We start from the raw sequence: 24803 nt of genomic DNA on the forward strand, positions 1-24803 counted from the left end.
TTTTAAGGTTCTAAACCACTCTGTGGTAGATAATTTTAGTATGCATTGGAAAGAGCAAAATTAATAGTGTGAATTATTTTGAGTAGTTTGCTGGATTTGGAGCTTTTCCTCTCTTTGTAATTTTCTGGTCTTAATTTAGAAAAACCCAAACACCAACCAACCAACCAAAAAAAAAAGGCAACCAGCAACAAAAAAATACCCCAAAATGTAAAGCAAGCGCACTGTTCAAAAGAAATGTAAAAATATCTTCTTTTTACTGACAGGTGCCATTGTTGATTCTGGACAAAAAAGTGTTTCTGCAGCTCAGTCTTCTGTGGACTGTTATACATTGCTTAAATTTGACTTCAATTTTGAGTCCCTTTCTGTAACTCTCTACAACAGTGGCATGACTCAGGTTTGTGACAAAGGTTTTACCACACAGGTGGGGTGGGTAGCCAAGGCTTCTCACATGGACAGAACTCAGGTCAGAAAAATGAAATTTGTAATACTTTCCTAATGGAGCTTTGAGCTTTCTTGGGCAGATAATGTCCCTAAGAAGAAGGTGTGTGCATTTCTGAAAGTCACACTAAAAATATTGCTAAATCACTAAGACCACCCGTCATTTGATTTGGTCATTCAAACTTTGATTCCAGTTATCCAAAATAAAAATGAATATTTGGAAAACAGGACTTGTTAGCTCAGACAGTGCTAGTTCTATGCATAGTGCCTCTAAAGTTAGTAAGCAGATCCAAGTTGTATATGGCCCATAATTTCCTCTTGTATATCCCTGAGTATGAGTAATCATGGGCATCTTCTCTGTGCTGAAAACAGAAGAGAAAGATGTGAAATGTCTTGTTTTCATGACTTTATTAAGTCTGCTTTGTGTAGATGTGAAGGTACTACTTGCTTTATATGTCTTTGTGTATAGTGAATGTTATTTGTCTATAATTTTTAAGATGTTCTTGTACAATGAGAATCATAGGGAAGAAAGACACTATAATGGTATTATATTTTAATTTCACTGTCGTATAATTCCCGCTTATCGCTGAGGTGCTCTTTTAGATGAGTTAGTGTGATGAGAGTGGAAGGATGCTCTGGTATGGGATCCAGCATTCAAACAGATTATCCTTCAGTGATGCATTTTGAGCAACTGCTGGCAGTGTGGTGCAGAAACACTTTCACTGCAGCCCAGCAGTTTTTTTTGTTTTCTCAGTGAGTTTTTTGAACTCATTTGTATGAGTGAAGGACTGATGACAGTGACAGGCTAATCAGGTCCTACAATTCACGGATGATGATGCACATGACTAGCAGCAAGGGAAGTGTCTCCTAGTTTTGTTCTGTGATAGCTAACCCTTCACTTTGTCCTTGTAGGAGTCTCTGCTTTCAGCACACAGTGACAAATTGCGCCTTGGTGAGCTCCGGCTGCATCTCATGGCATCGGCAGGAGAGATGTTCTCAGATGGCTCCATGGATATCAGTGTTAAACTCAAAGCATGTACCTTGGATGATCTCAGAGAAGGAATTCAGAATGTCACTGCAAGGTAGGTTTGAATGCATCAGAAATGAAACTAACTCCATCTTATGAGGAAGGCTTTTTCCCTGTTCTATACTTTGCTTCACATGGAACTGATAAAACTCAGTAGGGCTGTCAGTCGTGGCCTATAATACTCTGTGCTTAAGAAATGAACAATGTTATTTTATTAGTGTTAAAGAAGTTTCTACTCTTTTATGTTGATTTCTCAGGTTACCCAAAACAAAATTAAATCTTGGAGGCTGGCATAATACAGTAAACTGTAGAGCAGCTGTATAGAGGGCACCCAGCCTCAACTAGAGAGTTGTGTGCACTGAAACTTCAGTGTGATTGTTATGTGCTGCGTGCATACTTTCAAGAGTGTGGCACACTAGTTTTAAATTGAAATGACTCTTCTGCTAGAAAAGCCTCTACCCTCTTATTTCTGGAAGATACACTGCTAGCTTATGTAGTAATTCTTCTTTATAAATGGCATGGGGAGAAAAAATGGCAGTACTTATTCATTTGTTTTCCTAGATCTATGTGTTATGATGTTTGAGATGTTTCTTATTAAACTTTTTCCAGAATGATAGACAAGAAAGATGACACAAATGACATTTCTATGATTGATATAAGATATAAGCGGGATAAAATTGGAACTGAAGTTGTTGCTGTCCTCGACAAGCTGTACATATGTGCTAGTATGGAATTTTTGTTGACAGTAGCACATTTTTTCATGAAGTCAATGCCAGTATCTTCAGCTGAAGGATCTGCACAGTTCCAATTAAAGCAAGTTGCTTCTGGGAAATCCAAGGCAGAAACAGGTCTGTAAAACCAATTTCTACCCACCTCCCCTTCCCTCCTTTGCAGATTTCATTCTGAAAATAACTCATATAAAAGTTTTCAAGATGCTGTCTTGGTATCAGACTTAAAAAAATAGTTTGTTCTTCAGAATGTGTAGATTTGCCACTGACACGATAGATTGCTTTCCTCTTTCTAGTTTTTATATTCAAAGTAGGTTTTAAACTTATTTTCACAGAAATATCTTTGCGGCCAAACATGACAGTAAAGGCTGTGGTTATGGATCCAGAAATTGTGTTTGTTGCTAATTTGACCAGTGCTGATGCCCCTGCCTTAAAAGTTTCCTTCCAATGTGACTTTTCTCTGACATCAGACAAGCTTGCACAAAGGATGACTGCTCAAGTGAAGGCCTTCAAAGTGTTGGCCTGTGCCTTTCTCAAAGAAAAACAAGGCAAGAATGTTACCACGGTAAGGAAACAAGCGTTTCATGATGAAAAAGTAATTGGAACTGGTGGCAGGCATGTTCCTTAGCTGGCATATCTAAAGCACTCAAAACTCTCAGTTTTTGTATCATTGATTATTCAGAAGAGAGGAGGGGCCTGTGCCATTTGAAGGTGAATCTTTTATCAGTAGGTGCAGGACTTGAGCATCTAGAGTTCTGTGTAAAACCTGGGCTGCGCATTTGTAAATTGCATTAAAAGTTTCTTAGTGAATAAACTGTATGAGGGGATTTGAAGCCCAAGACCTTTTGCAGTGTTTTTCACTGCCTCTTGATTTCCTTGTTGCAGGAGAGTCCTGAGCAGCCTTTTGTCTGGAACTTTATCTGCACATTCCTGCCAAGGGAGTACTGAGCCACAAAGGTGGCCTGTGTGGTTCATCTCACATGTGCTTATCTTCCCTTAAGCATTTAGGTTTTTTAAGGATTCAGGAGTTTTTTACTATATTATCACTGTCTCTGTGTTAGTTTTTTTGTTTTGTCTGGTTTTTTTAAGCATTATGTCAGAAGTTTTTATTTCACTGGCTTTTAACCTTCCAAAAAGCACAAAATGGTACTTTTTACACTATATGGAATGTTTTTACTCTGAAACATGTTGTTGCTTTATGGGATCAATACTCCTTTGGCCTATGGAGTGAAAACAATACAAGACCTTATGAAAACGTTAGATTTAGACAGTCTCCTTAATAATCAAATCGTTTTTCACTCAGGTGTTACGGCCATGCTCTTTGGTCATGGAAAATATGGTGCACACTTCAGGGTTATACACTGTGGCAGTAACAATAGAAGAACTAACTATTAAGGTAAGGTTATTAAAACTGTCTTTGGAAGAACAGCTACATTTCTCAGGCTGCAGCTTGTTTTTTGTTCTCGTGTGGGTTTTTAAAAAATAATGTTTTTATTATTATTTTTTAAAATGGTATTTTATTTTGTTTGCATATTTCCCCATTAGTTTAATTCCAGAAATAGTCATTTTAGAACTGCTCTGTGTTGGAAAAAGTCATTGTGCATTCATCATTTTGACAGTCACTTGACTGAGAAGGAATAATTTAAGTATTTCAGATTCTAGGATTCCTCCTACAATTTCCTTCCAGAGTTATGAAATAACTCATCCCCCTGCTTCTGCCACCACTGTTCTTGGGATATTTTGCAGGAAAGGAAAAGAAGAAGAGGTCCATAAATGAATTCCTTTCTTTGGAAATTAAGTTGTATCTCTTAAAAGACTTTTCATGTTTGCTATTTCCATTTATAATAGATTTTGTATCTTAATAGAAGATTTTTTCTTTGTTCAAGATATCACCCATAATTCTGAATACTGTCATGACCATTATGGCTGCTCTAAAACCCAAAACAACAGAGGAGGATTCTAGAGGAGCAACTGAAATTTCTGAGAATTTGTGGCAAGTGAAACCTATAGACGAGTGCAATGCTTGGTTTCTTGGTGTTGACGTAGCCACAGAAGCAACAGAAACTTTTAAGGACCATGAACAAATTCTGAAGCAAGAGAAGTTTGATGTTGTAGTGAAATCAATTCAGATGACCTTGGAATGTGGTCTGGGACATCGGACTGTCCCTTTATTATTATTGGAATCTACATTTTCAGGTGTTCTTAGAAACTGGTCCTCACTGATGGAGGTCACTGCTGATATGTCACTGGAGGTATGTGGGGTCAAACTGTTAGCAGTTTAAAAAACACTTTTAAGAGTTCAGGTAACTTTTTAAGACACTTTGTATGTGCTGGATTAATAATAGGTTTAAATTGTAATGCTTTCAAGAGTTCTGTAGTAAGGTGAGTAAGCATAATGTGCTTTGTACAGCAAGTTGGAAGTCAGTAGATTTTAATGGTGGTTGCTATGTGAAATAATCAGTGAGAGTCTTCTGTTTCTGTATTATTTTTGCATATTCAAGTTCTGCTATGAGCGATGTTCTGTTGTGAGCGATGAGCTTTGCTTACTTGAATATTCACATTTAATTCTTATTGTTTGTTTCTCCAGCATTGTGTTTATTGGTAAGGTAGAAGTTAGAATGAGATACCAGTCCAAGATAGTGAAAGTCTCTTATGGAGACAATGTGCTAAAATTTAATACAACGAGATGGGCAGCTGCTCTATGCAATACATTTGCTACCCCTTGTAATTTTACTAAATTACCTCATTCTTCATTCTGTGCTTGGATTTATAAGTAACCTTCTTCAATTGCCAGGTGTGCATATCCTGATGGAGTTTGGGTGCTAAATTGTGTACCTCTGGGGGAAGCTACTGTGGTTCCATGAGGAATGAGCAAAATAGCTGAAAGGGAGCATCCAGAACTATTGAGTCCACAGCTTCTATTCAGATTTGTAGTGATTGAAGCAAATTGGAAACTTGATGCTGGCTATGAGTTAGAGGAATCATTCCAGTGGACCAGATTCAGACTATAGGTGGCTCAAACTAATGTCCTTGTGCAATAAAGTACTTGTGGCCTTTAAGTTCCTGGTCTCAAAATCATTCTCTCAAACCATTTGGGAGAGGATAAGAGACTTGATTATATTAATTGAAAGTGTTACAGAGATATGGCATTACCAGGATGCTTGGTTGCTCTCAAAGCCAACTGGGGAATGAACTCTTCAAAAATGGTGTAATTTGTGAGAATTAAGTGATATATTACATTTCTGTGTATTAGTTTTTAAAACCATTGCAAGTTAGTACTAGGCCTCCAAAACATGAAATGAAGATTTATAGTTTTCTTATTAATATTTTTCATAATAATTGCTTTGTATTTAGATATCTTATTTAATTTTGATTATTTCTTTAGGTTCATTATTACAATGAAAGCTATGCAGTGTGGGAGCCTCTTATTGAACGAGTTGAAGGAGGAAAGAAGCAATGGAATTTAAAGCTGGAGGTGTGTAAAGATACTTGACACTATGTGAAATGGTTTGAATAGGCAGCTATTATAAATTTCTTAGAAGCTTTATGGGGCATTGACCTTTTGAATGCTGTTGCTTGAGGGAGCTATGCGATTTTACATGAGAAAAAAAATCATTCTTAAGATCTCTATAAAGATTTTTTTTTTTTAATAATGTGAATTACCAGTGCATGGACACAATGAAGCATGTAACCATGCAGAGAAGAGAAACTAATTTGCCTTCTATGGTGGTGTAAAATTTCCATGTTTGTTTAAAGCATCTGAGATTTACAAGGCAAAATAGATATTTGCTTATAAAATTGTCAAGTGTAAGTCAAGTAGTTTTTTCCTGTTTTAACATAGGAGAGGGTAACCTGTAGGTTTATAATTACCTGATGGAATTTTTCTTTTAGATGAAGACTAACCCTGTCCAGGAGAGAAGTCTGCTGCCTGGGGATGATTTCATTGTTATTCCTGAGCCACAAACAGCAATTAACATCTCTTCAAAGGATACAATGAATATAACAATATCCAAATGTTGTCTTGCTGTTTTCAGTAACCTAGCCAAGGTAACCCCCATAGGCAGAAAGTGCTCAGTTATGTGCTTCCGTAGGAAATCCTGAATTTTCTTTGTTTTAAGAAATATTGGCTGCCACTCAATAGCTGTTTTGCATCTCTGACAGATGTTACCATGAAGGGCTGAGGAGTTTTACTCAGATGACTCCTTTAGGCTCAGCAGAAAGGTGATGTTATCTTTTGAAAGAAGTAAATTCTGTGTTAGAACAACAGATGTGCCAATGCAGGATTTAAGGAATTGTCAGATGTGCTGGTTAAATGAACGTGAAATGCTCTAATAAACAAGCTGTTTCCTGTAATACTCCTTCTGAAATATTAAAGCAGAAACTGACTTTTAGGGTTGACATTTTTATTAAAATTTTTATTATGACATTTTTATTAAAGCAGAAATTGACATTTTAGGGTTGGCCTTTAAACTGCAGGAGAAGAATGTCTGGTATGTTAAAAATACTTTATTCTCCTGTTTGTCTTGTGATGGTAGGTATGCTTGTGAATGGACGAGGCTGCTTTTCCCTCCTTTTTTTCCTGGGGTGAAGATATTTTGGTCACTAAATCAAGCTGTTTTTACAGAATGTGACTTAAGCCTATTTATTTTTTTAATTCTAAATGAACAGCAGTTCTCTAAGTATTTGCTTACACTGTAAGTCTGTATTGGCAGTCAGTTACTGTGGCTTTGGTGTAATCAAACCAAAGTTTGTAAGTACAAGTTGATTGAATTTGGAGCTTGTACGTGTTACGTTTCCTTGTGACTTCAGTGTCCCAGATCTTATGTTTCTCTTACAACCTAAGATTTAGAAAAATTCCCTGTGAGGATCATAAATGCTTATTGTAGCATCAACAATGAATGAATTTGCAATGAATCACGGAATAGAATTAAATTCCCTGGAAGTAACCTGTACTTGCCTGAAATGCTACTATACAAAACATAGGTCTTTATGTATATAATTCCTCCCCTCTTTAAATAGGTAATTGCTGGGAACTGTCTTTTAAAGCCCTTATAAGTATGTTATTTTGGCTATTTTTGTGTGACATACTATATTTGTTGTTATTTACAGGCATTTTCAGAAGCAACTGCATCCACCTTTGGCTATTCCTTTAAAGAGACAGCACCTTTCATAGTGAAAAATGCTCTGGGTGTTTCTCTCAAAGTGCTTCCTAGCTCAAATTTTCGGATAGTGGGTGAAAAAGAAAACATGAATGAAATAGAAACTGGTCAGAGCATGGAACTGGAATACTCTGTTTTTGAAGCACTCCAGCAAGGAAGGTTGTCTGCATTGTACCGACAGGAAAGCTCTGTCTTCTCTTTAAATTTAGGTATTGTGCTGAGGACCACTGTTTGTTATGACAGGCTGTGCACAGGAAGATGAGAGTTACAGTCAGTGGGATAGAAATTCAGGTCAAGTGCATTGTGTTGGAATTGCACAATAAATTGAATATTGATGCCAATTAAAAAAAAACACCACTAAACAGGTACTGGACTTCCTGAAAAGATGGAAAATTCCTCTGCTCCAGTTTTTCAGAAAGTGAAAAGAGTGATATTTTTTCTGGCCCCTTGGGAGACCTGGAAGACATTCTAGTGCAGCCATTGATAGACCATCTTAGAGACTCCTGTGACATAGGCCTGTGTGTTTCAGCTCCTGTTAAATAGGATTTCCATTTCTCCTATCACTACTTTTATTTGGCTTTCTGTAGTTACCCAGCTACTTGAGACCAGTTGTGATTCTGTGTTTTTAGCTTTGCCAGGAAATGTTCCTAAGAAAATAGGTTACAATAGCTGCTATTATATAATCATCTGAGTTTTTCCCTTTCCATCACATCCCATATGAAGGTACTTGGCTGTGATACAAAGATTGTTCTGTGTTCATTAACTCACCCAACAAATACCTTTGATAACTGCTTGCAGTATAAATAGTACTCTAAATTAGTGGAGTTGAGGAGTATTGAGACCCTAAAGCTTTCCTTCAGTGGTATTCAAGTACCATTTAAGTTGCTTTTGCCAGAGGATATTTTGGTCCTGGTAGTTGCTGAGTTTTGAGCAGCTTAAGTACTGTTCAGATAGGAAATAGTAATGTGATTAATATAGCTAATGAAGACTTTTGTCTGTTTTTATGGTTCAGAACTTCAGGGATATAAAGAGGCACTCAGCATTCCCGTGGCCAAGCCAGGCCGCCACCTGTACAACGTCAGAGATGCTGCTGGTCACTTGGACTCCATTGTCGTGCAGATCGATGCTGTGGAAGGAAATAAGGTCATTACTGTGCGCTCCCCTCTGCAGGTAAAAACCCAGCCACAAAACCAAACCCCTGCAAGCCCTGCTCTTCAGTGAGTCACCTCCCTTTTCTTCCTTAATGCATTTTTTTCAAGGTCATGCTTTTCCAAAATGTTACTTAAAGGCCAGTTACTAAGTATTTTGTTCTATTTGTTACATGACTTTTCCTTTGGTTTTCCTTTTTCTGTTTGGCTTTTTAATATCCTCAGCACTGGGAACACTTTTTATGCTATGTGACATTTTAAGTGTGTTTTTCAATTAATGGGACTTAGAGTTTTCTCATATACTTATGTTTTAAGACAGCTCAAATCTGTTTTCTAGAGGAGTTTGGTTAAATCTACTAATGTTGGTTTTCCTTGTTGTTACTGATACCTTTCCTTTAGAAATTTGTACCATAGAAATGTAGTGAAAAATTAACTCATTTTGATTCTAGATCAAGAACCATTTTTCAATTCCATTTGTGATCTATAAACTGGCAAAAGGCTCCAAGTCACTGAAGCCAATTGGCATATCCAAGCCAGAAGAAGAGTTCCATGTTCCTTTGCATTCATACAGGTATGTTTTCTCTGCTCTGTAGGGCCAATCTCTATGACACTGAGGTACAAATACAGCATTCGTTTTAAAACCTTAATTTGCACGTGGAAGTCTTCCTGACTGGACTAAAACTCCAAAGTGCCATCTTTGTTAGGTAATTAGTGTGCTACCAGAGCACTTAAGAATGTTAGCCATGACTTCAAAATTGATGAAGTTAGGTGTCAGTACATGGCAAAGCCATGGTGTACAATTCCTGCTGTTTTCCTACAGGTGCCATCTGTATGTCCAACCAACAGGAAAATTTGAGGGTCAGTTCAAGGAGTCTACAACTTACATTGCCTGGAGGGAAGAGCTACACAGGAGCAATGAAGTCAAGTGCTTGTTACAGTGCCCAGCCACTGAGACCAGTTTCTTGCCTCTAGTAATCAGCTCAACAGCTGTACCTGATGAACTAAATTTTATTTCAAGTTCTGTAGAGGAGTTGGATCCTGCCTACATTATCCACCTTTATCCTACACTGACTGTGAGGAATCTTCTACCATACTCCTTGAGATATTTACTTGAGGTAAGTTACTTTATGGTTCTATTTGTTTTACTTTACTTGGTTTTGAGTAAGAATACATTTACTTAAAAGTAAAGGTGAATGTGGTGTGGAAGATGCTGAATGTTGGGTTTTTGTATTTTCTATTGAAAATGAATCGATTCTGGATGTTTTAGGGATGGTTTTAAATCTGAGTGTACCTGGCCAGCTCTGCCTTGCTCCTTTAACAGGGATCCTGTACCAGATCAGTCTTTTTCTTTTATATTCTTCTGAGATTCTGTTTGTATTTTGCAAGCTGTCTTTAGCTTCACAAGATGTCTAAAAGAAAACATCTGTAAATTCGAGAGCTTTTTTTTCTATGTAGAAAATGCAAATTCTCTCCATTCTGACACTGATTCTTTACTTATGACCATTGTGAAGTCTCACTTGCACAAATTGGAAGAATCTTTGAAGGATGCTACACAGACCATTTTCTTGTCTGTTCAGTATTTTCAGTATCTAGTATTTCTTCATTAAGGCTGAGTGATTTTAGTAAATACAACAGGTGTGAGCGTTTTGAACCACCATCCTTGTTTGTTCTGTTTTGTCCTACTTGCATAACTGGCTGTGGCATTCATTTAGATCTTTCCTTCACTTCTGTCCAACATCCCAATGGCACTACTCCCAGTTTTCCTCACCTCCATGGTACTTCAGTACTTGGAGTAACAGTGTAGAACAGAGTGCCATTGTCCTGGCTGAGGAGCAAGAAACCAGTAATTCATATCTATTTCTGAAGTGTCTGTACCTATACAGGGGTGTGTGCTTCTTGTCTTCACATCCCTGGGCTAATCAAGCCTGGCCACTGTTCCATACAGTGAAAGATACTGTTTATCAGTATAAACTTTTATCAGTAAGAATTAGGAAAGCTACTGTTGTTGGATGCTACTGCCTGAGCAAAGTTGTGCTACCAAATAGTATGGCAGAACCAGCAGATTTGTGCCTTGGGGGTTCTTTAGTGTGAAAAATCCTGGCTGTACATCTGCAGCCTAGTCCAGTGCAGTGTTACACCCAGTATTGTAAGAACATGAATAAGAACTCGTTGCCAAAATCCTTTGGAAATCATGGAGGAGAGAGGGAGGGAATGGAAACAGGGGGTATATTAGAACTAGTTTGCCCTCCTGAAATCCAGAATTAAGCAGTCTGTCCTGCTCTGCAGGTAAAGTGCTGTTGATCTCAAATTATTCACAGGATCAATCCCAAATGAAAGTGATTGGAGATTAGGACATGAGTTGCTGAGATATCTGAAATGTACATCCTGCAAGAGAATAAAATGCTGGTTCTTGAACACCTCAGTTTTATGTGTTGAAAACTTACTTTGCCTTCTCTAATTTTGCTACAGGGAACCGCAGAAGCCCATGAATTAACTGAAGGGAGTGCTGCAGATGTTTTTCATTCAAGAATCAGTGGAGAAATAATGGAGTTCGTGTTGTTAAAATATCAAGGCAAAGACTGGAATGGCCATCTTAAAATCTGTGATGGGATGCCTGAATTTTTTCCAGTGCGCTTCACATCTCATTCTGCCTCAGAGATGACAGTGGATGTTTACATCCATTCGAGGAGGATTGGGAGCCATATGGTCTTGTCTGTATTCAGTCCCTACTGGATTATCAACAAGACTTCCCGTGTTCTCCAGTACCGAGATGAAGACACCCACGTGAAGCATCCAGCAGACTACAGAGATATTGTCTTGTTTTCTTTTAAAAAGAAAAATATCTTTAGTAAGAACAAGGTATGCTTACTTTAGATGGCACTCTTTAGGCCGTGCCCTGAGGGGAAAAACACACACACATTTTATATAAGGAATATTTTAATGTAGTTTTTTCAGTCTAGAGGCTTTAATTTGACTGCTGCTTTCTTTGGTACTTGGACATTTAAAATGCATACTGTAAATATTCTGTTTTGTGCTAAGCATGTTCCTTTTCTTTTGATTTTGGTATGATGTGAGGTTTACGTTGGTCAAGTGAAGAGTACTGCAGTAGAAGTTTTTTTGAAGTGGCCCTTCATTCCTTTAACCTAACTTTTTAAACGTAACAGTAGTTGAAGAAATGGTTGGAAAACACTGTTAATTTGATGATTTCCTTCCATCTCTTCAAGTTTGTGAAACACCACAAAATTGTGGTCTTTTTTTTTTTCCTATCTATGTGGGCTGTTGTGAGTATGAGTCAATGAGGATTACTCTGCTCTGATACCCTTTACTGTAACATCTTTCCCAGAACTTGATTACAGATTAATAAATCAGAATATGAATAGTGATACTATATTCTTAGGTTGTCTTAATTTATGGAAGGTGTTAAAAGCATGGAAGTGTTGTCTTTACATTGCTATATGTAATATAATTGCACTCTATAATGCATTAACTACAGAATGAAAATGAGTTTACTGAATTACTTTGCCTGTTGTCTTTTGTGTGTAGATCCAACTCTGTATTTCGACTAGCACTTGGTCCAGTAGCTTCTCCCTTGATACTGTAGGAAACTATGGATGTGTCAGGTGTTCAGCTAATTACATGGACTACCTGGTAAGAGATGTCTCATTGTTTCATGAAGTTCTCTTTGGGTTCTTTTGGCTTGGCTTCTTTTTTACAAATGTGTGGTACCCAGCTGTTTGAAATCACAGTGATGAAGATGCATAGTGGAGATAGTTGTTCACAATTGTTTGCAAGTGTTTAGATCTGCACTTCTGATTCAAGACTACATTTCCACAACTAAGCAGAGCAAAGAGATGTGGGGAGTTGTGCTTTCATGTAATCTTCAACTGTTTTCTGATTATAATAGTAATTTTAAGTTGTCATGAATTTCTCTAGAGGAATTTCTGGTGGATTTTCCCCACAAAAGCTGCAACTGCAAAATACTACTACTAAGCCTGTCAGTTTACTCTTGTGTTAGTTGTGTTGCATAATCTGCTGATTTTGCTGCATGTTTGGTGCTTTTGCTTCAGGTGCACAGAACAGTAGTGTTGCATGTTAGACTTTGTAGTTACACTGATGTTGACTTTTCTATTTTTTCCATCCTGACATTTTTTCTTAGCTTGTTATTGATTATTTGCTCAAATTCCCCTTGTTCAATAGGTTGGGGTCAGCATCAGAATGAGCAGTTTCAACCTTACGAGGATAGTTACCTTCACTCCGTTCTACACAATAGCAAACAAATCATCTCTGGAACTTGAAGTTGGAGAAATTGGTCCTAATGGTTCTCTCCCGACTAATAAATGGAATTATATCTCAGCTTCAGAGGTAATGTTTCATGTTTTTTCCTTTTCATATCATTGTAGAAAAACAACTGGTGTTTAGGTGTCAATTAAGGGAAGAGCAGTTCTCTTATGGAAGCTGTCTCTTCTGGTGGCATGAAATGCGTATTTCACATCCCAAGGGAACTTGAACAGTAAAGGCTGCATATGCTGTTACATTAATCAAGTCCTTCAGTTTAGGTAACTTAGATGTAGATATGTTCATCAGGAGATACTTGGTTAAGAACTAAGTCATGTGAAATAGTCACACAAACCACTTTGTTTTACTGCTGGGTTGCCATGTTGAACATACATGAAATGTTAAAGTCATGAGTATTTCTTGTCTTACAGTGTCTTCCATTTTGGCCTGAAAACTCAACTGGTGAACTTTGTGTAAGAGTCGTTGGCTTTGAAAGCTCATCCAAACCATTCCTGTTTAAAGCTCAGGATAATGGTACTCTTCTGAAGCTGGAAGAACTGGTGAGACTGACTGTGTAATCTGTTGTTAATTCTTCGTTTTAGCCCTATGGTAGCTTGACTCAATGAAATCATCAAGATCAAAACCTTGTGCCTTAAGTTACAGGTACACTGCATGGTTTTCAGTTCTGTTGCATAAAAAACGTTATGAATCAAGTTTGCGGTGTTAATGTTTTCATAGTTGTGTAGTCAAGTTGATTTACTTGTGACAAGCTTATAGGAAACTGAGCCACTCTATTGCTGTTAAGTTACAATGGTATACTGCACCTCTGACATCTGGGCTTTTTGCAGAGGACACCTTCAGTTTGTTTAAATAGGTAACAAAAATACATTCTATTTTAGGATTTCTTGATAAGCTATTACATGTTGGAGATGCACAGTTCATGGTTAAATTAATTTGACTCAAATGAAGAATATTGTAATTTCAGAACTCACTCTAGGCTAGCATTAGGGAATGTGTTTATGAAGGTACCATATTCAGTAAAGTCTTGGGATATAATGCTTATCATAGTTCTAACTTGAATTAATACATAGAACACATACTGGGCTTTGTCAAACTTCCTCTCCAGAATGGTGGCTTGCTGGTAGATGTGAATGTCTCGGAGCATTCCACTGTGATAAGATTCATGGATTACCATGAGGGGGCTGCCCCAGCTCTGATTGTTAACCATACTCCGTGGGACTCTCTCAGATATAAGCAGAGGTATGAAAGAAACACTGTTGCTTGTTTAACCAGGGGATATCCTGGTTGAACGTCACCAAGATATCATATGGGCATTACCAAGAGCTGATGAACCTACAGCTGGACTTGTCTGGTTTGAATAACCTAGGCTCTTCATGCCTCACTGCTGGAGGAGTGGAGTATTTAGTACTGGGGTTTGTTGCACCACTTCCATCAGTGCTTTTAACCAGTGAATGCTGTGATTTTCTCTTTTACTTTTAACCTGCAGTGGATTACAAGAGGAAATGGAGTTGAAACCAAGGCAAGTATGCCTCTTTGCCTGGACTGATCCAACCAAACCGAGAAAATTGACTTGGTGCTACTCTCAAAGTTTTGGTGAACATGACCTACTTAAGGTAAATTTTATAAGGTGAGAAGTAAATGTTGAACCAATTTAGGACTATTCCAAAATTAGAACTATCTGGGAGAAAGCTTCCTTAGTAACTTTGCATCTGTCTCATGCTGTAGGAGACTTATAGCTACTGTCAAGAAGCAAGATTTTAGATGTTTCAATAGTCCAGTGTGTCTGTCTTTAATTAGCTGCCCACTTGCACCTTACACTAAAATGAATTCTTCAGAGATGGCTTGGTTTATCTGTTGAGTAGCAGACAGTTAACAAAACTGAAAAATATTACTAGGTAAAAGAAAGTACAGGAAAGCAAACTTGAGTTTCAGTTGTTCTGGAAATGGGTTTAAATCCATACACCTGAACTCAGAGCCAGTTACAGTGTGCTTTACTGTATAAACACTTCCTTGGGTTAAATTTTTCACATTTAAAAATGGTTTTAGTTTAAAATCAAATTTCTGACCATATAATTATGGTTACATTCATGATTCTTTGGGGCTTTTGAGAAAAGGGCTTTAATTATGTAAATTTTACCTTACAAATTAAAAAGTATGGAGTATCTGCTTTTGAAGAGCAGAGATCTTAGCAATTGTCTACTTTTGCTGTTTCATGGTATGTTATTTATTGCCTTCTGCCATTACAAAGATTCCAAACCTTTTGCTTTGCTCTGAAGCTCTTTGTTTCCTATTGATTTCTAGTATTATTCTAGACCACAAGTATTGCTGGGATGTTTAGTTTACAAAAGGGGAAAAAATACTCCAACCTGCAACTTATTTCCAGTGTTAGGGTACAAGGTGCAGCCAAGTCAGGATAATGCAGTGAACTGAACAAACAGGAAAAATACTGATTTCCAGTTTGTGTTTGTCTGTAAACTTGCTTATAAAAATAGAGCAACGTCAGAGATTTTCTCATGCAATATGCTTTTTTTTTTTCCCCCTGACACAGGATGACTGTGGCCAGTTCCCTTACAATGCAAATACTCAAATTCACTGGGTGTCTTTCCTGGATGGACGCCAACGGGTGCTGCTTTTCACAGATGATGTGGCATTGGTTTCTAAAGCACGACAAGCAGAGGAGCTGGAACAACCCGATCAAGAAATAAACTTGTCAATCCATAGTCTTGGACTTTCTCTAGTTAACAATGAAAATAAAAAAGAAATCTCTTACATAGGAATTACTAGGTATTGCACATGGAATTGTAAATATTCCTTTGAATAACCAAAATTTGGCAGGGTATTATAATTTTAGCAATAAAGTTGAAGGGGATATGTTTCAAGTTAAGTTAAAACATTTTTAATTAAAATAAAGTTTTGTATTTACTCCTATTGTGGAATTAGAACCAATAGGATTTAACTGCCTCCTTTTTTTTAGCTTATCTTAAAAAAAGACATAATGGTGTTTTTTGAGCCTGGGAAATTAGAAAAATGTATTTTACATGGTTTGCATGCATAAGAAAGGTATAAGTACTCTGAAATTGTTAACTTTGTTATTTGTCTTACAGTTCTAATGTTGTTTGGGAACGGAAATCAAGGCAAAAGTGGATTCCATTTAATCAAAAGCAAATAAACCTGTTGGAACAAGCATATCAAAAATATCTCTCCAAGAGTGCTTTCCAAGGTCCTTGTTGGCATAAACTGGACAGCAATACTGAGGTATGTGTTGAGTTTCAGTGTTTAAATGCTTGCAGAACAAGTGCAATTGTCAAAACAGATTTCTTGTTTGCTAAGTTTGGATAGATGCTGTGTGAAGAGAAACAGAAATGAGAGAGAAGATTTTTATTGGAATAGTTACACATTTTACACGGTAGAATGTTTTTGTCTTTTGTTGATACTGAGGCAGTACTGAGGTATTATCCAGGCTTACATTATGAAGTAAGAATTTCAAAGAATTTTTCTTTTGTGTAGTAGAACACATTTATTGATGTCTGCATGTTAGGTGTGAACCTATATTTGTGGTATATACCCTAAATTCTTTGCAGAAATTTTGGTTTTAGCTTCTTAATAAGGTGCACTTCCCATTACTTGATATGGTAAAGGAGTGTGCAGTGTTCAAGGACTCTTGAAATTAATCCACTTATCCAAGTGAGCTTGTTCAGACATTATTTGTACATACCTGTATTCCATGCATAAGAAGTGTATTCAGGTGGCTAAGTCCAATAAGACCATTTTATAGTACCATGGTCAGGCTTGTTTCCTATATCATCCTTTCATTTGAAAAACGTGTATCTACCCTCAGCTCTTTGAATACTGAAGTTTTGACCATTGCACTAGTGCATTTATAGTATGTAGTATCAAATATTTTGTCTATAGATCATTACATTTCACTCTCAGTGAAGAAGAGCTATATGCTTCTGCTTCTCATAACTTAAAAGTTTCATGATCAGGGGAAATATCATCAGCTGGGAAAGTAGTCAGCTCCATAGAAATATATTTAATTATGCCAGTGTAATATATAACTCATAAAGAAATAGCTACTTAGATGACACAGAGGTTCCTGCTTGGGACAACTAAAGCTGTGGTGTAATGTCCTTGTCAGACTAACTGGTGGTTTTCACTACTTTCCCTGTAGTTAATTAGATGGAGAAATTCAGTAGCCTTGTGATCTGATAATAAGGAAAACCACAGAGTTCATGTGCTAGTCTCTTATCTAGTAATGTACCATTTTATTGTTTCCCAAATTAAACTGAATCTTAGCTCGGCTTTCTTATATTTGCAGGTGAATTTTAGTAGTTCTCCAATGGAAATGCGTCTCCCAGTCAGATGCAGCATCCGCCGTAACTTTCTGTCAGGAATTCAGGTTGAATTCAAGCAGTCACCTCACCAAAGAAGCTTACGGGCTCAGCTGTACTGGCTGCAGGTACCAGCCTTCCTCTGGTTTTGAAACAAAACAGGCACATCAAGGCTCTTCTCATTTATGTGAAGAAGTATCTCCAAATGTTGTGCATGTGGTGCTTTGCTCGCTGCATAAGAGTAGCAGGGCTGCTCTGATGAAAATGTATTGCAGGACTGCAGTCCCAGGATTTTGCAAGTAGTACGGAAAGAATTCCACAAAACTGCGTGCTAATGTAAAGCAGGATGCTATGATGGAGAGTTTGTTTCTAAAGATCTGTGTTTTGGTGTTTTAAAACAGACCTCAACCTTTTTCAAAATCTGATTACTGTGGATTTTACACAGACGTGTAACATTATTCTACAGAGTATATCTAGGGGTTTACAGACCTTTAATACAAAAGCTCCCGTCTAATGGGAAGTAGAGAACAGGTATTTAAATATTCTAAAATAGTATGCAATAAGGTAGTTACGTGTAGTATTAACACTGAATTAATGTGCAACACTTGCAGCAGATCAGCATAGTCCAGTCAGTACTAATAGTGTTGCTAAATTTGTCAGTAGAGCACTTTAGCAGGTACTGGTGAGAGGTGTTCAATGCTAGAGGGAAGTAATGTTGAGTCCTCATCATTGCCATCTTCATCTCCATTTGCTGTCCTTTACTGAGGACCCTGGTGTTTTTTCTGACCAGCTGGTGGGGAAGTTTGCTCTTTCCTTTTATATTTCATTTTGGTTTTACTTTTGCCTGAAGGTGGTTTTCACTATACAGTCAATGTATGCCATCAGCTGCAGACCTTGTGAATGAGTCTATGTGGGTGTGAACCTCTCTTAAGCATTCCTTGTGCAGCACTTGCAACCATCTGGCCTTTTATAACTGAATGAGTAACATTCCACAATGATAACAGAGTAATCCCTTTGCTCTTTCCTCCTTCTACCCAAATAAGTAGAACATTCTTCTTGAACACAATTTATAAACAGGTTACTCAAGCCTTCTAAAATGGGAACTGGGTTTTGGTTATCATGTCTCTAAAACATTCCTGTAATTATGCAATATTTTTTTAGGTTGATAATCAATTACCAGGATCAATGTTTCCTGTTGTGTTTCACCCTGTAGCCCCTCCCAAGTCGATTGCTTTGGATTCAGGTAAGAGAAAGCCTATAGCAGTATCAGATTTATTCAGCCTTGAAAGTAGGAGCTTGGCAATTTATTTTTAAGTATCTTTTTCTCTTTAGAACCAAAACCCTTCATTGATATCAGCATCATCACTAGATTCAATGAATACAGCCAAGTCCTGCAGTTCAAGTGAGTGTAACAGTGTACTGTAATTTATTTTTAGAGATGTAATATATTTTAGAAGGGAGCTTTGTTCTGAAGTTTTTTCTCCTATCCAAACCACTCTTGACTTCAGATTGAGTTTTAAATGTCTCCAGTAAAAAAAACATTGTTCAAGAAGGAGCTTACTTTTAGAAAATGACTGACAACGTGAAGGGAATGTTATGCAAATTCTTAGTAATCAGAAATATTTCCTTCTTGTACTACAGTATCAGAGTTGCATGTTTGCTGTGCAGTGCTGGCCAGTAAGCACTTCTTAACTATAAATTGACATTTGATATGGTGGATTGTAAATCTTAATATATGACATTGCCTAGCAAGACTTCACTTGTGTAGGATAAGCAGGTAATAATATTTAAGTTAAATTTATACAGGTATACACTTTTTTCCCATTTTAGGTACTTCATGGTTCTTATCCAGGAAATGGCACTGAAAATTGATCAAGGATTTTTAGGAGCACTTAGTGAACTTTTCACTCCATCTACAGACCCAGAAGCTGAAAGACAAAGGGTAATGTGTCAGAGAATCTGACTTTTACTGTAATGGGACCATAAGTGGTAGAGGAATTTAAGTGAATATTAATATAATATAAAATGGAAAAATCACCCAGAAATTTTGTGTCTGTTATGGGTTGTTTTGGGTTTTTTTTTTTTGCTATCCCTGGATTCATTAGTACACTCATATTTAAGTAGTTAGTTAACTGTATTTAACTATGATTGTATTTTCTACTGTTTATTTTTATATATATAAAACATTTAGATATGATTAATAGTATTGCATATATGGATGAGATTAACTTCCTTTTTTATTTTTTTTTTAAATATTGGAACCAGTTTAAATTAATCCAGCAAGATGTGGATGCACTTAACACTGAGCTAATGGAGTCTTCCCTAACAGACCTGTCAATGCTCAGCTTCTTTGAACATTTCCATATTTCTCCAATTAAGGTATGTGATAGAGAGATTATTGGTTAATAAAACATCCAATTAATTCATCACAGTAAATACATCCCTAGTGGGGATTTTGCATTCTCTAGAATTTAATACTTTGTAGGAAAACTTATGTTGCCTGTGAGTACAAATGGACCTTTAACCATAACTAAGTGGGAAGAACGAATGGGTATAATAATGCTGAAAGCCAGATAAAATATTGAATAAATTAATGGATCATGAATTGTATTAAAATGCATTTTCATGGGATTATCCTCATGTCTCTCTTGAAGCAGCTAGATTTTTTTTGGAGCAAGGGAAAAAAATCATCAGTAGATGAAGTGATAGCTTTCCTCAACTGTCATCACTAATCTGTTTACGTGTACACCACATGACCTGTCTGCTCTTGTTTGGCATTTCTTTAGTGTTGATTTGTTTGGTTTTACTAATTCTGCCTTGACAGTTGCATTTGAGTTTGTCTCTGGCTTCTGGTGGAGAAGCATCAGATAAGGGGGAAGAAATGATAGCCATCCATTCTCTGAATTTGCTGTTGAAAAGTATTGGAGCTACTCTAACAGATGTGGATGATCTTATTTTCAAGTAAGCAAAATTGGTTGGGGTTGCTTGTTTGGGTTTTTTTTTTTTGTTTAATTTGATCTTTAATTTGGTTTCTTTTTTACTAAAGCTGCTGTACACTTAATAAAGGGATCCATGGTAAACTTTGCTGACTGACTCTAGTATAAGTTTGTACAGCCTTAGGGGAAGGGGAGAAATGGAGGGAAGATGGGTTTGGGACCTTTTTAAAGGCAGTAGTCTTCAGCATTCTGTGAAGGAAAGCAGAGAAGTATTTGAATGAGGATGGGTGTCTTTAACTAATGTATGATTACTTGTCTTTCAGACTTGCTTTCTTTGAAATTAAATACCAATTCTACAAGAGAGATCAACTGAGGATGAGAGTTATTAGACATTATAGTGAACAAGTAAGCTTATTTAGTCAAGCCTTTGCGTAAAATTTTGAGTATGTGTCTTAAAGAAGGTTTTATTTTTCTTCACTAAACACTTAGTTGGGCACTCTAATACCTTACTTGGGTAGTAAATTAAGAAATGAACCAGGCTTAGGTTCTGACATGTGTGAAAACCACTCATAACTCTGCATTTGTTGTTTGCCTTTTTTCTTCCCTCTCATCATTTAGTTCCTGAAACAGATGTATGTTCTTGTACTTGGATTAGATGTTCTTGGAAATCCATTTGGTTTGATCAGAGGTTTGTCTGAGGGAGTCGAAGCTTTCTTCTATGAGCCATTCCAGGTATGAGTTCCTGATTCTTTAACTGTGTCTTTATAAAAGGCTGATTGAATGAACTGGTAGGGTTATAGGTTGTTGTCACTGTATTCCATACTCTGAACAGGAATTTTTTAATGTGAATTTCAAAGAAATAACCTATTCAGGTGGTCTTACTTGCATCAGTGTAAAGGAATTGCTAGTTTTTCTTGAAACAGATGCATCATTGTGTAGTTTTCTGCTATTCCTAATAAATTTCATTTTTAGGGTGCTGTTCAAGGACCTGAAGAATTTGCTGAAGGCTTTGTAATTGGTGTTAGAAGTCTTCTGGGGCACACAGTGGGTATGTGTCAAAATGTTCTTTTTTGGTGAATTCATCATATCTAAACTGAATATGAAGGGAAATCTTTGTGAACTTGCTGGCTTCCTGTGTGTTGTCTGCTCTTATGCTGTGAAAGCACAGTAAATTTTGCTTTCTGCCCTGTTCCCTCAGGTGGGGCAGCAGGGATGGTGTCCAGGATCACTGGTACTGTTGGCAAAGGCTTGGCTGCCATTACTCTGGATGAAGAATTTCAGCAGAAAAGGAGAGAGGAAATGGGTCGGCAGCCCAAAGACTTTGGGGAGAGCCTGGCCAAAGGAGGAAAAGGCCTGTTAAGGGTATGGTTTTGGAGATGAATGCTTGATGTGCCAACTTGCTTGAAAAACACCTGCAAGAAAGTTTGGTATCTTTTTTGTTGGTTAATCAACTAAACAGAAGAGACAAACAGGCAGTAGGTTTATAGGAGACTCAGTGTAGTGAATCAGCTGTAGTGTTTGAGGTCAAATTTCTGTTCAACCTGAGGAATTGAATTTGGGATCTTGAATGGGAAATAACACCAATTTCTTCTGTGAATTCTATAAATGATTCAACTAATATTCAACAAATAGGTAATTAAGGTAACTGGGCCCTTACTTGACCTTGCAGTCAATTCTGTCATTCAAGTCTTTCCCTCAGTTATAGTTTACTTAAAAATATAAAGTAAGAGAAAAAAAAAAAACAAAACCCCCAGCCAAACAGTGTTTCTGATACTGAACTTTCCATTATAAGGTATTAAAATAAGGATGTGAGACAACAGGTTGCCCATTTGGACTGACAGCATTCTAGTTTCTCATAGGAAACTTAATTATCTTTGTTTTAGGGTGTTGTTGGAGGTGTGACAGGCATCATCACTAAACCAGTGGAAGGTAAGCACAAAGGCTGCACTGCACTGCTTGAGTGGTTTCTCAGTACTTTACAGTTTATTTTGTAATGTTAAGAAATATCGATCCTAGCATGGTGATGCTAAGGCATAGCAAGACTTCTATATTTGTTATTCAAAAGTGAATTTGCACAATGATTGCCTCAAATATCTTTATATCTGTTATTGGCTTTACCACCTTGCAAACCTTTGTATGGGTTAAGAAGGCATTGTCTTTGTGATGTATTTTGTTAGGCCTGCTGCAGTACCCAATTTATTATCTGAAGCCGAATAAAGATAGTGAAAATAATAAAGTAAAAATCACCAGCTGAAAAAGTTTTTTGGGACTCCAAAGGTCAGAGAAATCTTAAAAAACAAATTTGGTTTTATGCCTGAAGTCACTATTTGTTCCTGTTCATGAAAATGATAGATGATGAAATATCCAGGATAAAATGCCTCTTATTTATCTTCGACTGCAGTGATTTAAATGTTGGGAGTCAATTGAAACTGTGTGGTATTTTATGGCTTTTGCATGATACTTTGATATGTAGACCTTGCCTCTTGGGTGGGTGACCACACATGCTTTCTGAACACTCCTTTGGTTCTTTCTTAGTTATATATCACCAGAGCCATGTAATTTTGAGATAGAAATAGTTAACTTATATCATACTTGTGCATCTTGGTGTCTTCAGAATATTTTGTTATTACTGTCAACCTATTAAAACACTCATCTGTTGGCCTATAGTCCAGACTGAAAGTGTTAGAATCTTGGTGACATCTGTCCTGGGCCCTTCAGAGGCTGGCAAGGTGTTATGTGAACAGTGATGTGTCTGAGCAGACCAGGAAGTAGTGGGTGACTTTGCACAGACAGCTCTTTGTACAGTAGGACTCTATATAGTCAATGGCTGTGGGCTGTTTCCAGTACAAAACACTTTCCCTTTAGCAATAATGGTTTAATTCTGTAGTTAAGTAGGTCACGGAAACATTTGTTTTTCTGTTTCTATTCTTTTACAGGGGCCAAAAAAGAAGGTGCAGCTGGATTCTTTAAAGGGATTGGAAAGGGGCTTGTGGGAGTGGTAGCCCGCCCGACAGGAGGCATTGTAGATATGGCAAGCAGTACCTTCCAGGGAATTCAAAGGTACAGTGCCAGAGGACCTTTTGAAGAACTTCCCCTTTGTTGGATACCAGGTGGTAAAGTGCTCCAGTAGTGCCACACGATTATTTGTTAAATACAAAAAGCAGAATGATATATGAAGGTGAGAAATGTCCAGTAGCCTGTAACCAGTGTATTTTATGATGATGAGGAAATTGCTGCTTTGGAGAACATGTTGCAGTGTGGTAGTTCAGGTAGACAGTAACTAATCTGTTTTTTTGTTTTGCTGCTTCCCCTGAGGAGAAATGTTAGTTAAATTTACTGCGAAAAATACCCTGCTAAATTTTCAAAGTAAAACTTCCCAGTCTGAAATTTGATTAGCAGTGCACATCAGGGGCTCCTTGTGTTTGAATGGGACCTTTGGATAGCATGTTAATAAACTTGAGAACCCTTAGTAAATTATCTGCATTTGGGAATAAACTTCTCCATCTTATTCTGTAGCTGTTTCATTGGCTAATGCTACTTTTGACTTATTATTAGCAGTGTGTCTTTACTGTTTACATCTGCAGGCTACCCAGGATGTGTAAGTGGGATGTGTGGCAAGTGAAAGGGTGACTTCTTAAAGATGTATTGGTGAAACTCAGGATTGTATTAAGCTTACCAGAATAATGTTGCATTGTCTGTGGCAGGGTGGCAGAATCAACTGAAGAAGTGTCAAATCTCCGTCCCCCACGCCTCATCCGTGAAGATGGTATCATCCGACCCTACAACAGGGTAGAAGCTGAGGGGTATGATTTATTTGAGGTATGTTTTGCATTGTAAACACAGTTAAAATTCTCTAACCTGCAGGGTTCCATAAAGGATTGAGTTGCAGTCAATCTGTAGCAGTCATTAGCTGAAGTAAAAATTAGCCCTGACCTATTTCATAAAGCAAGCCTGGATAGTAGGGAAGACCCAGTGCTTGGAGTAAGCTGAATGCAAAATGGAAACTGCAGCATTGCTGTTATGTGGTCTTCTCCATTTTATGTTCTGTAGTCACTTCTCATGCTCTGGAAGGAAGTAATAGGGTTAAGAATTATTTGGATTAAGATTTAAATTTGTGGGGAAAAAACCCCTTTTGATAGTTCCAAATTTTTGTCTTTATTACGAAGCTGAGGTTGGTTTACAGACTAAGCAACTAAGCTATAGACCTTGAATTGTTTGGTTGTATCAGCAGTTTAAAAAACTGCATGAATTTTCAAAATATCGCTGTTTGAGTTTTTCCTTATATTGTTCATAATAGTAATCTGTCATAGCTGTAGGCACTGTGTGGACCTTCAGCCTGCTCTCTTATTTGGATGTACCTAACACATGGAAGATGAACAACATGAGTTTTCAAGTTCTTGATAGTCAGAATCTGGTTAATTTGTATTTCAGACTTTGTGTTCTTAATACTTACCTTTAAATGCTTATTCTGTTGCTAAAAAGTTACAGTAAAATAACTCTACATTAACACTTTAAAACAAAAATTTGGGTATTTGCTACTTGCTTGTACATGGTCTTTTTATCCTTATTGCCTGTTCTATTTCTAACATTTCTTTCTCCTTCTCTCCTGACATGCAGCAAGAACTGGAATAATGGAGTAAACATTTTCCATATTTCTTGTCTGTTTCTATCATGGTTTTTCATCTGCTTAAAGTATTTAGATAAAAAGGACATGATTGCATTTACCATGTCCTCTCCCCT

At 37.2% G+C, this 24803-nt stretch overlaps 1 protein-coding gene across 1 annotated transcript in view; it reads left to right on the forward strand.

Moving 5' to 3' along the window:
- The window catches only part of VPS13C (vacuolar protein sorting 13 homolog C), a 76109-nt gene that overhangs the window by 40168 nt on the left and 11138 nt on the right, over window positions 1–24803 (forward strand). Inside the window, exons 49-81 of the mRNA XM_062501698.1 lie at window positions 264–394; window positions 1351–1520; window positions 2075–2313; window positions 2529–2758; window positions 3497–3589; window positions 4080–4445; window positions 5579–5668; window positions 6085–6240; window positions 7303–7561; window positions 8365–8522; window positions 8950–9071; window positions 9321–9615; window positions 10970–11359; window positions 12044–12148; window positions 12698–12862; window positions 13207–13335; window positions 13902–14035; window positions 14283–14409; window positions 15345–15580; window positions 15901–16051; window positions 17115–17255; window positions 18289–18370; window positions 18460–18529; window positions 18958–19069; window positions 19393–19506; window positions 19952–20088; window positions 20387–20468; window positions 20682–20795; window positions 21036–21111; window positions 21262–21425; window positions 21947–21992; window positions 23000–23123; window positions 23768–23882. Coding sequence (XP_062357682.1) covers window positions 264–394; window positions 1351–1520; window positions 2075–2313; window positions 2529–2758; window positions 3497–3589; window positions 4080–4445; window positions 5579–5668; window positions 6085–6240; window positions 7303–7561; window positions 8365–8522; window positions 8950–9071; window positions 9321–9615; window positions 10970–11359; window positions 12044–12148; window positions 12698–12862; window positions 13207–13335; window positions 13902–14035; window positions 14283–14409; window positions 15345–15580; window positions 15901–16051; window positions 17115–17255; window positions 18289–18370; window positions 18460–18529; window positions 18958–19069; window positions 19393–19506; window positions 19952–20088; window positions 20387–20468; window positions 20682–20795; window positions 21036–21111; window positions 21262–21425; window positions 21947–21992; window positions 23000–23123; window positions 23768–23882 — 5123 coding nt within the window. The remainder of the gene's footprint in view (window positions 1–263; window positions 395–1350; window positions 1521–2074; window positions 2314–2528; window positions 2759–3496; window positions 3590–4079; window positions 4446–5578; window positions 5669–6084; window positions 6241–7302; window positions 7562–8364; window positions 8523–8949; window positions 9072–9320; window positions 9616–10969; window positions 11360–12043; window positions 12149–12697; window positions 12863–13206; window positions 13336–13901; window positions 14036–14282; window positions 14410–15344; window positions 15581–15900; window positions 16052–17114; window positions 17256–18288; window positions 18371–18459; window positions 18530–18957; window positions 19070–19392; window positions 19507–19951; window positions 20089–20386; window positions 20469–20681; window positions 20796–21035; window positions 21112–21261; window positions 21426–21946; window positions 21993–22999; window positions 23124–23767; window positions 23883–24803) is intronic.

Source organism: Cinclus cinclus, chromosome 13 (assembly GCF_963662255.1).
Source record: "Cinclus cinclus chromosome 13, bCinCin1.1, whole genome shotgun sequence".
Classification (NCBI taxonomy): domain Eukaryota; kingdom Metazoa; phylum Chordata; class Aves; order Passeriformes; family Cinclidae; genus Cinclus; species Cinclus cinclus.